The 13,394-nt window shown below is 54.2% G+C and overlaps 2 protein-coding genes across 2 annotated transcripts; both read right to left on the bottom strand.

The window, feature by feature from the left end:
• Positions 1-405: 405 nt before the first annotated feature.
• On the bottom strand, positions 406-5,543 carry POX_e07031 (uncharacterized protein; the record flags this gene model as incomplete). Its single annotated transcript, XM_050115842.1, has 3 exons — positions 406-1,035; positions 1,150-3,760; positions 3,835-5,543. The coding sequence occupies 3 exons, from the start codon at positions 5,541-5,543 to the stop codon at positions 406-408; spliced, it is 4,950 nt and encodes a 1,649-aa protein (XP_049968302.1).
• A 6,924-nt stretch (positions 5,544-12,467) lies between these two features.
• Positions 12,468-13,090, bottom strand: POX_e07030 (60S ribosomal protein L12; the record flags this gene model as incomplete). Its single annotated transcript, XM_050115841.1, has 3 exons — positions 12,468-12,481; positions 12,547-13,026; positions 13,087-13,090. 3 exons carry the CDS (start codon positions 13,088-13,090, stop codon positions 12,468-12,470), a joined length of 498 nt encoding a protein of 165 aa, XP_049968301.1.
• Between the last annotated feature and the right edge of the window lie 304 nt (positions 13,091-13,394).

Here is a 13,394-nt window from a genome sequence, read left to right as displayed (position 1 = left end):
AGTCCGTTGACTGAATCATGGCATACCGAAGAAGCGCAAGTTCCCCGCAGGAAAATCTCCAAGCCGCAAGCCCCGGGCGTGGAGAACCCATCGGGCATTGAACGGAGGTATTCTTGGATTACAGATGTTTCAAACTGTCGCCGAGTTTGGCATGAATGTGAGACGAGGACCATTTCGAGTTGAAATTGAAGAGAGAGGTCTCAAGAACACGTTATGTCGTACCCAGATATGATCGGGAAGGAAATATAGGAAGACCGAGAAGAAAGTAGGCAGATGAGACCCATATCACACCTATCCAGGCCGGTGCAAAATGAAGTAAAGAAATGACAAAAAAGATAACATCCATTTGAAGCCAAAGGGCGGAAAATCAATCGCTCATGGGGGTATAAAGTTTCGCTGTGTACATCATAACCAGATATCGCCTTCTTCGCCATTCACCCATTGCGCCCAAACCGCCTCGTAAGCATCTTCTAGGTCGCGCACCCAGCGCGCCGTGTCAAACAGCTTGTTTTTGTATCGCTGCAGGAAAAGCATCTGTCGAATATCGGCCAGTCGCCCGTGCGCGCGGCCCTCGCCACCGGGAACGTACTGCAGGTCCAAGCATAGCCGAATAGCCTTGTTTTCATAATCATCATCGGAGCTGGCAATCAGCTCCTCTCGTGCCCATTGCCCCGTCTTGTCACCAGGGAGCGCGCTGCTGAGAATACTGCTTGCCATCCGAGAGCACATCTTGTACTTGTAACGGGGCAGGGTCAGCAGCGGAGTGCCACTCCACAGGACATCGGTCGCCGTGGTGTGTGCGTTACACTCTGGAGTGTCCAGGAATAGGTCCAAGACCTTGGCCCTTGCTATGTGCGCATTCTTCGGGGCGACATCGGTGAAGATAATCCTCGACGCCGTCTCTTCACCTGCCCACGCCTTGGCGGTTTCTCGCAAATTCTGCTCACCAGTTTCCGGGAAGCGGAGCAACCACAAGACGGAATTGGGAATGCGCGCTAGAATTCGAAGCCATGTTCGGAAGGTCGTTGGTTCAATCTTTGAGGAGAGTTGTCGTTAGCAGGTGCATTCAAGACCCCCGAGAAAGTAAAGGGGGGGGGGGGGGGGGGGGGGGGGGGGGGGGGGGGGGGGGGGGGGGGGGGGGGGGCTTACCTTGTAGAGCTGATTAAAGTTGCCCAGAATGATTGTGTCGTCGCTAAGATGGGGAAAAAGTTCTTTCCGCATCCTCCAGCGACGTTGCTGCTCTTGGTCCCACGAAAGGGGCTGCTCACCTGCATCTGGTGCACTCTGACGATGATCGCAGCAGAAGAAAGTGTCTCTGGTATAGACGATCTTCTCTCCGTAGACCCAGTCTTCCAGATCCTCAGAGTTATCATCTTCGAGTACGCGGTCTTCGATGCGGGTAGTGCGACGTCCCGGACTCAGTGTCTCCGGGGGTATGGAAAGTTCGTCAGCGAGAATGTAGTCACACCATTCCGCACCTAGAGTACCCGCAAACCCCATGAATGACATGTGAATAGGCGCAGGTCGGGCGGCGAAGACTTCATTCCGGGCTCCACGGGTGTAACCATTCAGATTGATCAAGATGTGGATTCCATCCTCGACGATCTGCCGTACAAGCCGGTCCACCGACCAACCGCTGGCATCGTGAAAGACCGGTGCTTCTTTCTCAATCTGCTGTCGGTGAATGGACTTGTCACTGGCCGTTGTCGCATAGCAATACGCTTTGACTCTGTTGGGATTGTGCAAGCCAAAGACGGATTGCATGAGGTGCGCCAGTGGATGGTTGTTGAAATCCGATGAGACATAGCCCACACGGAGATACGGATTGGGAGGAGACGGGGGACGATACACCGTAGCAGGGAGCCATGGGAGACGGAGTGTCGAGCAAGAGATACGGAGGCCGTTGCGCTGGGAGATCTGTCGAATTTGCTTGGCGGAGAGAGGGCAGGTGAAGGTATGAAAGGGGAGGACCGTGGGTGCATTGGGAGGCGTGAGAGACGAAGGGAGCTGGGGGCGACGATATTTAGAATCAGGATAGTCCCTCCCGTGGACATAACGGTCCTGGTACCACTGCCACATGATGGAGCGGATAGCTTTCTCCACAAGACGCACAAGACGCGAACCCTCCCATTTCTGGCCAGCCCACGACTGGAGAATCCGAGCCAAGGTCGCCCGGCGGTGGGCGCTCGAGGGACCGAAATCAAGCGCATTGGACAGCTGTGCCACGAGCTGTTCAGACGAATTAGACGTCAACAGACCGCGGCCCCAGCTCTCCCCTTCCCGCAACTGTCGATCGACAATGTCGACGACGCGTTTGATCCAGCCTGCGCCAGAGTCGGTCGTATTTTGCGAGTCTCGAAGCATACCATTCTCGTCGACATGCCAACGATCTCTGAAGCCACGGCTACTGACAATTCCTCCACGGCCGACCCAGTTGCACACCGAATTCAGCGCGTTGGCCAAGCCACAGACCGCCTCGGCAAAATCGGGATTGACCTTCACGGCACGCTTGTAATAGGCGATGGCATCATTCACCCGGCCAGCATCCTTCACAGCATTGGCCAGGTTAGCCAACGCGATGTCGAAATTCCCGTCGCATTGCACGGCTTGCTCATACATCTTGATGGCAGCCTGAAGTTGACCGATATCCTTGAGCAAGCTACCCAAGTTAGTGTACAGATGAGCATGCCGAGAATCGAGTTGCAGTCCATAGTTGTAATAGGCCAAGGCCAAGGAGATACCGCTGCCAGGCACAACACCCGGGATATCGGGGTGTTGTGTGTCGCCATTGGGACGTTTCAACCCGCGAGCGGGTGCGTTATTCTGGATGCCTGCCAGCAGGATACCGACATTGTTGGCGGTGGACGGGCTTGGTTGCAATGAGAGTGAGAGATAATAGAGCGCAAGAATATCGCGAACCCCTGGCGCAGCTTTAGGAGGTGCGGAGGAGACGGAGGCCATCCCATCCTGGTAAATCTTGGCCAAAGAAAGCAGGGAATTACTGGTGGTAGACACGGCGGCATTCCGGGCCATTCCCTCAGCCACAAAGGTCAAGCCGGGCGGTACCCCACCGGCCTGGAAAACCAGCTTCGAGGTTTGCAGAGCTCGATCGGGGTACAGAAGGGTATTCTCATTGTATTCCATGTCCGCCGAGTGGTATCCATTGCCGAGACGAGGAGAAAACGCAGCAAAGATCTGTTTGATCAGGCTTTGAATACCATGACGTCTTCTACCGGCCGCGATCAGGACAGCGTCCTCGAAAGCCGACGCAGCTCCCAAGTTGTCGCCAAGAGCATACAACATGTTCCCCTTGGCGTGACTCAGGGCAAGCATGCGTCCGTTGTCTGAGCCCGGAATGGCATATCCGCTAGACGCAAAGCCCGGCGCGGTGGGAGAGTCGAGGGAGCCATAGCTCAGGCCGTACGCTCGACCCATGTCATTTTCATAGTCAAAGGAAGCTCGGTCGTACATGCCAACATCAGAGACATTGCTCTCGGCGTCGCTTTCGGGCTCACTGGCATGCTCATCTGCCTTGAAACAGTCGCCATCTTTGGGGTGGCGCAGAGACGACTGGACGAAATCTATGATGTTGACGGCTTCCCTTCCTCGATGGCTGGTACACAGAAGGCCAATCAAGTGCTCAACAGCCTCGAAGAAACTCGGGCGCAACTTGACCGCGCGGAGCCAATTTTGCATGGCCTCCTCACGCCGGTCAAGTGCGAGAAGCGTGGCGGCAAGATTGGAGATGGCCTCAACATGACTGTCACAGAAGTCAGCATCCAAAGTGAGAGCGAAACTATATGGGGTATTGGACTCAAATCACTGAGAACTCACCTCGCATCGCGAGCGATGATTCGAGAGTACCAACGCATGGCCTTGTGATAGTCTCCCAAGCCATAGGCCAGGCAGCCACCGAGCAACATTCCGTCGATCCATTCCCAATTGCTCTCCGAGCAGAGAGACGAGAGCATCTCCAAAGCAGATGCAGCGTTGTTTACGGACGATCCTTCGCTGAAGAGCAGAGACCCCGCGAATCGAGATGCCGAGTGACCTCGATAGCGACCCGCGCCTCTCACCTCCGAGTCCGATCCGCTGTGGGCTTGTGAGAAGTGGCTCAGAGATGGACGCTGCCCCTGGGAGTGACGCGACGACTCTCGGACGGCCTGCGATTCCTCCGATTTCGCATTGAATGGCACGCCAGGCTTCCGACGGTGCAGGTCATACTGGCTTGACGGGTAGCTGTTGTGGCGGAGCAGATCGGACGAATGTTGAGAGAAGTCAAAGCCGGGCTGACGGGGCGGTTTGGGGTAGATGCTAGGTTTCAGATAGCGCGAGCCTTGGCCGTCAACGGCACCGGAGGAGATGCTATTGCGACGGGCCTGGTGAATTGTGGCAAGCAAGTCAACATAGACACCATGGGCCCAGGAGAGGATCTTCTCCTTGAACTCAATTTTGCCCGTGGCAGCAGAGCCGGTCGATGGAAGCGCGGCGACGTTCGACACATGAGGTGCCCATGGCATGAGATTGTGATTGGATGATTCAGGGGGAGCTCCCGACGAGAGCTGCTGGTCGACGCGGGCATGATACGATAACTGCTCGGAGTGCCGTGGGGGGAACAGAGGCTTCATGAGCGGGTCCTGCGACGGCAGGACCGGTACCGACTGCTCCCACGGGAAAGACTGTGCCGGACGATTGTCAATTGGAGGTCGAAAGGGGTCAATTGCATGTTGGCTCAGATCAAAGAAAGGTTGGATGGGCGGTTGAGGAGCGCCGAAGCGCGAGTCGCGAACGGTCGCAGGTCGGTACGGAATGTACACCCCATCTGGCCAGTAGGGGCCGTACGGCGCCGTTCCAGCAGAGGCCGTTGGGCCCACGCATTGCTGAAGAGTTGCCGGTAAGACGGTGGGGATGTAGGCGCCGTTGTGCAAGATGTACCGCTGCGGGCCTTGCAAGGGCAAACTTTGATTCAAGAACGAGTCGACCCCGGGGTGGTGACTGACCGGACGCACCCAGCCTGTGCCGTTGGGGCCATGGACCCGGTCTCCGCTCGTGAACACGCCCGTACCGTCATTTTTGAACGCGGGGGGGAAGTTGGCGTTTCTGAGATCGGATTGATCGGCTGCAGGCCGCTGCCAGGTGGTCGTCGACCGTCCAGGTTGGGAAGCGAGGAAGTAGTTCGAGTCCATCGGAGAGACCAAAAGGTGTTTGGGGGCAGGCTGGATGGTGCTATCACCGGGGGTTCCATCGTAGCCTGCAGCGAGGGTTCCATTGGGAGTCTTTCTTCTCAACGCATGCTCGGCCATGGCGTGCACCTTGGAGCCCGATCCCGTCGCATCACGGGCCTCGATTCGCTGGACGGGCTGCGGCAGTGGCCCACGGGATCGCAACGTGGGGTTGTGGAAGGACGTAGAGGGATCGTAGAGAGCGGGAAAGCTGTGGTCATTCGCATCGTAAAGGGGTTGTTTCAGGGCATCGGATGTAGGATATGGGTGCATATGATGATGAGGGTGCACCGAAGGAAAAGGCGCGACGGTCGGAAACATCTTCACCTCCACTCAACCACGACAGCCCGGCTCGGGGAGTTGGGTCCGGTCGGGCAAGGGAATGAAGAGGACGTTTCAGCTTTTGGTGGGAAGGGATTCACCTGTTGTGTGAATTTGTGTAAGGCAGTCAACAAACATCCGCCTTGAACCGTTTTCGACACCGCATTATGGGGACAAAGCCAGTGGTCGACGTATGGCGAACGAGACCGACGCGGCAGCGACGAGACCCTCGACTCGGACGGACATTCACGATATCGATAACGGACGGGGCAGGTGTTTGTACTCGAGCAGAACCGTCTCGACGGTCGTGGGGGAAAGCCGATGCTGTTGTGTACACTCACACAGCGGAGGTGAGCAGGAGTGTGTGGCTCCCGAATGAGCCGAGAGAGAGAGAGACCAGAAAGAAAGATGTAAAAGGAAATGCAAATGCAAATAAGAAAATGATCTTCCGGTTTTTTGGGGGGGGGGTCCGCTGTTTGAAGATGCAAGGGAGAAAAGACAAGGCCCCAGGACGATCTGCTGGTGTCCGAGACGTGTTGGACCAATGAAAAGCGGCCGATCTTGGGTCCGAAAGAATATGAAGGTCGTGGAGGAGGGGATCGAAGGACCAGACGAGCCTCAAGGTGGGAGAAGAGGAGGAATGCCGATGAGATCACAGCGGATACCACAGGTGGATGGATGACCCTTGGGAATCTATCCAGAACGAGCGGGGAGAGGTGGGAAGGAAGCAAGGAGCAGAGAGAGAGAAGACAGGAGAATTAAGAGGCGCCCATGTGTGGAGAGGGAATGGGTCAGACGGAGGGAGAGGAGAGGAGGAAGTGAAAGATGGAGAAGAAGGAAAAGTGGATGAGGAAGTGTGAAGAGGGATGAAGTACAGAGAGTTCTAGAGACCCGCTGGGAATTAAGCTAGTCGAGTAATTTCTTGGTGAGGATGCAGTCAGATCCAGGTGAAAAGGTCCTTTGCAATAATCCGACGGATCACACTTGGTAAGGCGGGAGACGCCCGCAAAAACTGGAGACGGGGCCGCAATTAAATGATCTTTGACTTTGACTCGATGGATCCCAGCAGAAGCACGAGGACCGGATATTGAAAGGGATCCCCATCAGGGGGGACGACTCTGAACATGCTCGAACTAGCAGCATATCAGTAGATCATCGTAGCCTGGCACTTTGCTGGCTCTCACGGTAGAAGTTGCCTGCGGACTGCAGGTATGGAGAGTCCTTGATTTGCAGTGCCAGGCCAGGACTTAGCTAAGAGTACTCTTCACTATTGAGTACTCAGCTACTCAGGGCCACAATCGTGTCGTACAGATGCAAATCCCTATCGTGCGCATATACATACTGGGGAAGAGCACTATACCAGTCCGAGGATGAGGAGATGAGCACTACCCACCACCAGTCTCCTGCTAATCTGTGATCTGCCCGCCATTCACTTGGCAGTCAAACTGGGCATTCCAAGGCCTTTTCTGAGACTGGAAGCCACCTCTCTTGCGATACCACATTCATGAATTAACCAAAGGGGAATCGAGATAGGCCAGAGCTTGGCCAGAGACTCATTGAGATCGCACGTTCGGAGATGACGGGTTTCCGCACTCTGCATGATCATCATTCATTTGCGACAGACCTGGTGGAATGACTGACAGCCCCTATCTATCAGTTCCGGACAATTTCTCGTCTCTCGTGGCTAGCTTCATAGCTACACTGTCCTGATTTCAACCCTCTTTCGATCTGACTCCCTACACCAAGGTGGAGGACGACGGTGAATCTCCTCGGGGGATCTCCTGTGTCCATATGGTGCAATTCGTAGTCCCTTCCTTTCTTTGCCCCAGCACTGGTCCTTTCCCTCTCCTCCCCATTTGCTTCCCTCTGATGGATCATCCCATGGATCATGTGAATCGTGAATCATGAATCATGACCATATGGGATCTTTTCTGCCGTCGCGTCACCTCAAGAATACTGGTCATCGTCCCCGGTCAAGTGTGTCCAGGACAATCATCTCCGTTGGCTGCTGCAGATGCTCACTCGGGCCTCGTCTCTCTCACGATGCTGCTCCGCCGACCCACTCGACCCAACGGCTGAACTTTGCTTTCGGGGCTGGATGCTCCATCCAACCGGCTACGTCAGCGGGCCATTGGTGTGAGCCCCCCCGGCAAGGCGACTAGTCGAGGGCCACGGATCCGTGATGGTCCCGCTGGGACTCCACTGTGATGGGTTGAACGCTCGAGCAAGCCCAAGTTCTCCATGCACTTTGCTCTCCTCTCGAGTTTCTTTGATGGTGATTTCCATGGTGAAGGGGGTGTGGGTCAGACGGAGGAGGGGGCAGATGAGAATGAGTGGGAATGAGTGGAGAGGTCACTGGATGAGTCCGGCGCTGGGTGGGGTCAAGGATGGGCCTGGGCAGCCTGTAAAGTGGATCTTTGGCTTGGGTGACTCCCGGCTTGATCGTGATGCATATGGGCTGTGGACTGTTGAACGCTGGGCGCTGGATGGCTTAGAGACTCTGGAGAAGGGGGGAAGGGGAAAGGAAAAAAAAAAAAGGGGAGGGGGGGGGAGGGGCTGAATCTTGGTCGTGCGTTTCCATGCAGATGGGTTCAGTCACGGTATTCAAAGGATATGGCCGTTCTGAATCATCACTCGCTAGTGGGATGCTCGAGCTGCTCCGCCATGGCGCCCGCTACGGCGCCTCTTGATCAAGCTAACAGTGCTCTGCCAAGTCTCTCGCTCTAGGACCATGATCTGTGACGGACACGGTGGAGTATGGAGTCTGTGGACAGCCTGGTATCAAGCCTCGAGCAGCCGAGTCGAAGCTGAACTATGAGAGTCACTCACTGACCCTGAGTACAGAGACCCAACCCATTGAGCCTGCTGTTCAACTTGGCCTGTTTATATTTCTTTCTGCAAGAATGTTTCTAGTACCTACTAGGTCCTACCTAGTAGGTACTACCTATTAGTGTACTATAGTAGTGATGGGATAGCCAGATGGAGACCGATGAGGTGCTCGCGACGGAACTGCGACGACCTGCTCTCCAGCCGGCAAGAGAGACCTCTATTCATGTCCCTTCTGTCCCCTGTGCCCTGCTCTCCGGTCGCCTCACCTCAATGCGCATACGATCATTACCTGCTTCAGCCCAATCTCTGGGATTGTGGGCCAGGATTGCCGCCCTTTTACATCTCCACTCCGGCTTTGGGCGAAAAATCCCTTATTCTCAGGTGCCTGTTCTTGTTCTTCTTCTTCTGTCCCCCGGGTGGAAGAGAACCAGTATGCGTGATCATACACGCTGTACGGATGCAGTGCAGCGCAGTAAGCCGGCACAGATTGCGGCGCTCCGACCTTGCATCGGCTCAGTACGGGACTGCGAACAGGCACATGGCCCCCTCCTCTTCACCGTGATCTTCGGGGTCTGCCCGGCTGGCTGTTCTTCTGCGACTCGTGTGCCGTAGCGCTTCGGGTCAGAGACATCTGCAGCCAGGATGAGAAGGAGGTACATATGGCGTAGATCACTGGGCGTCCTGCACGGCGACACGGGGATTGGCCGCCTCTTTCAGACACTCACACTAGGACTTGACCACCCGCTCGATGACTTGGTACTTTGATACTAATTTTGGCGTTTTGTCCGCCTCTCATGTAGCTGATGTACTACACTCAGCGTCGTTGACTTCTATACTGGGAAAAAGGGAATCATTGTTGAACGTTCCATTCACCCATGATAATCGGCACATCAATTATAATTAGCCCGATCACCTCCCGTCGTGGGCTTGTGTTGCGTCCAGCAAGGGAAAATAACATAGGAAGACAACCCGAACGGCTGGCAGTGACAGAGGATCCCGGATGGACCATTTCTGATACTACTCAGGTAGTACAGGTCTGCTTTCTATCTCTCTGGGTAACCCATCCCTCTTCTCTCCTCCCATCGCCAAGATAGTAGTTGATTGGGGTTTGTCTATCAACCTCGTCGATGTGAAGAGGGACTGCAACATACGCAGGATGGGTTCTACACCGGTTTTTTTTGGGAGGAAAACTGAGTAGATCTCCACTGTATCCTCCGGCAGCAACAGAGTCTACCTCGACTGACCAAATCCTGAACAGACATATCCTCGTGGAGAGCAGCAGATATGTATCCAGGGACTCATGTCATAATGCTACCATCCATCGCAACTTGCACGATTATGGCTGGACCCAGCTTGTTCTCACGGATAGAGACGGAGGTTCGGGTGGAAGGTAACTCAAGAATGCGACTGATTCTCCAATTTACAGGGCAAAAGCTCGAATAAGTCAATCAACTCGGACTAGAGAGGTTTGCAGTGAACATGCTCGAGTCTCGATCGATCGGGTCATTGTCTTTTTCTTGTGCTATAACCGTGGACTTGATCGTCTTCCGCCTGACTACCGACTACTGAAAGACGAATGGAATCAATGAAAAGGGGATCAGGTGTCTTGCACGTCCAGATATAACGGGTCCGAGTAGCTCTGCGGCACAACACTCCTGAACGGTGTGAACCGTTCGCAATATACAGTGTCCATCTACAACCTTTCTACACTCCCCACCTTCTCACAGGCTATCCTGACAACACAGTCTCCAGTCTCGGTGGGGTCCACCCAGCACCATCTCAGCGCTTGGCCTAGGAGAGGTGATCCAGCAGTGATCGGCGCGAAAGGGAACAGCAATGAAAGAAAAAAAATTCCAACTGCGGGGCTGGTCTTAAATCCCCTTGGGTCCAACCATGAGTGTGGAGCGAACGCTGTATGCCAATGGATTTCATGGTGACACCGGTTCATTTGGGTCACGAAGTTCCAGATACGAACGGCCTCACCCTTTTGGCGGATCAATTACCTGGCAGTCGGATCTACCGAGAGAAGGGCTCAGATCATCAAAGACACAGCCGAGAGGAAGAAAGAAGGAACGATACGTCGAAGAATCACTTCCCTCGAATACGCATACGGATGCATACCTCCTCAACGGCGAGAGTCAGTCGTCTGGACTCTGTGTCGCGCCATCACAGGATACGTGTCGCGGTGAGTTGATGCCGTCACAATTTAAATTTGTAAAGGTGGAAAGGACCTCGGGTGTGGAAGCCTGTGCGACAAGCAGAACGTGGCCAATCGTGTTGGCGCGATACGTTACGCAGGGCTGTTTGATGTGTGACCCGACGTTTGCCTGTTGGCTGAATGGATGCTATTCAAAGACCTCTCTCATCAACGCTGGCGGGCATGAGAGGGGCATGTTCAATGTTGCAATTGGGCTGAGCAAATGCTCGCCTGAAAAAGGAGGTACGGACGCATGTTCAAGTCGACGGGTGCGCGGTCGAGGGGATCTGCTAGGCGGTTTGTGCGTGCTTGATTCGTGCGCATTCGAGGTTTCACTTCCTGGTCAGTACAATAATATCTTCCAATGTTTGATACAGACCCAGGTACTTGCATGCTCGTGACCACCTTTCATGGTGGGTAGGAAGTGCTACCTATCTCCACTGAGTGTAGGTCGATACCTAGTCCGTGGATCTAGATACGTCCTTACACCTGTAGATCTTCACCACATATATCAATGAGCACCTCCCAGGCAGCCTCCACTCCCTAAAATCGGGCAGGCGTGATAGGTAGCCAGGCTGGAGGGCGGCCGCTTCCATGTCTTAAACGTTCAAGGGTTCACTACAGAAACTCGTAGTACTCAGGCTGACACTCAACATCCCACTACACTCTACAACCTAACAGTCCGACGGAATATATCCCCGAGGCAGGTAGGTTCAATCTCCTACCTGGAGAAAGCATCACTTGAGCCTACCTCATTACCACTTACGAGCTTTCAGCGCTGTTCCGGGGCGAGGACTTGCATATATGCAACCTCTCCCTGCGCAAGCAGACAAGGTTCAACGGCAGGCCTCCAAATGGTCAGCTTGCATGAACTTTCCCCAAGAACTTGACACGAGTATCAAATTGAACGGAAGCGGCTGCCCTGGAAGTCTACTCCTTATGTCAGTGGCAATAGTTCTCCAGTCAGAGCTACTTGCCCTCAAAAGCCACCCGGATTGCGGTCAAGGGAGACGGGGCTTTCAACGGGGATCTGGCGGTTCCCACTGCATTCGCAGCTAGAGGTCGTATTTGGAATCGGAGTACTGTCTCCAGTGTACTGGCTGCAGGTAAAGTCCAAGCAGACTCATTGAAAAGGACGCGGTTGGCTCGCGAATGTCGAGAGGTTTACGGTGAAAAACCGCAACGTAAACAGACATGAACGCAGGGGTGTTCAAAAAGTTCAAAGGCAGTACGGAAAGACGTATAACAAAAGAACGAGAACCAGAGGCAATTTTGATTCGAACTATAATCGAGACTATGAAAGACTACGGTCGAGAAAGATGCCCGGAAACCGATTTGCTTTCCCCATGAAGATGTAGACCACAAATATGGACCACTGCAACCACAACGACACGAATGCCATCAAGATTGCCGCGGTGAGTAGCGGGTCAGTTGCTCTTCGTTACTTAAAATAAGCGTAAACCACATCGTAAAATGTCCAAACCCCGCAGGGAGAGAACGGTAAGCGCCAGAGTGTTGTAACGGTTCCAGAAGGAGACTGAGAAATCTGAGTTTAACGACCACCTCGTGGAGTGCAGTCGATGCCTTGTCATACCCCGATCGCCAACGAGTGTGATAGCGACGGGAAACGAGTCAAGGTTCCATGGAGCCTAAGGGAAGAGAGAGGTGGACAAGAATACAAACAGGAAGGAGCGCGACGATCGAACTGTTCATTCGGATGATCGCGATAAACGCAACATGAGAGATGGTATCAGGTCATAGCTCGTAAATGGGTATGTTCTTTTGTTTTGGTTGGAGGCAACTGTCGTATTCTGCAACTAGCTCCGCATTTTTCAGCTGGCATGCTTGTTGGTACATTGGAAAAGATGACCTCCTCATCGTCCTATCGAGAGAGTAATTTACTCCTCAGGAACTGAAAGACGGTTAGCAAAAGAGATGTTCATCTCAAGAGTGATAGCTGATGTGAATGAAACATACCATCGATCTCACCAGCCTTGACGTCGTCAGAGACATCCTTGGGGCTGCGGCCGTCAACCTGGCAGCCGACGGAGAAAGCGGTACCGAGGATCTCGAGGACAACACCCTGGAGAGACTTGGCCATGGAGCGGTGCTTCATCTGGCGGGCAATCTCAACGATCTCATCGAAGGGGATGGACTTGGTGTGCTTGATGTTCTTCTCCTTCTTGCGGTCACGAGGAGGCTCCTTGAGGGCCTTGATGACCAGGGAAGAGGCGGAGGGAACGACAGAGACAGCGGCCTGACGGTTCTGGATGGTGAGACGGACAGTCACACGGAGACCCTTCCAGTCACCAGTGTTCTTGGCAATGTCTTCACCGATCTTCTTGGGAGACAAACCCAGAGGACCGATCTTGGGGGCAAGCGCCGACTGGGCACCGACCTCACCACCAGTCACACGCAGGTGAATGATCTTCACCTCATTGGGGTCGAACTTGGGAGCTACAAGCAGAGATGGGTATTAGTTCGCCATTGCAGATACTCCAAGGTGATGATACTTACGCATGGCGAGTGCGAAAGGTAGTCAATCTGCCTTGGGTTGTCGAAGGGGTGGATGAAGGAAGAAAAGAAGGAATTGCCTTGCGCAGCTCCGACAAAAGTTGTCCTGAGACGCTGGGGGGCTCCACTTGAACGGCTAGTGTAAGCGAGTGGACCAATTGAGCGGATGAGGGCTGCACCCTAGTCACGTGGTATTGGAACACTCAATCGATAGGGTCTGGTCCAGCCCGGACCAAGATCCCTCTGATTCGTCCAGGCTATTCTTGTGCTCGCCTCCAGGTCCCGCTTTGAACAACCTCAACGCTCTTTTG

This window comes from Penicillium oxalicum, chromosome V, assembly GCF_001723175.1.
Source record: "Penicillium oxalicum strain HP7-1 chromosome V, whole genome shotgun sequence".
Classification (NCBI taxonomy): domain Eukaryota; kingdom Fungi; phylum Ascomycota; class Eurotiomycetes; order Eurotiales; family Aspergillaceae; genus Penicillium; species Penicillium oxalicum.
This window is presented reverse-complemented; position numbering and strand designations above follow the sequence as displayed.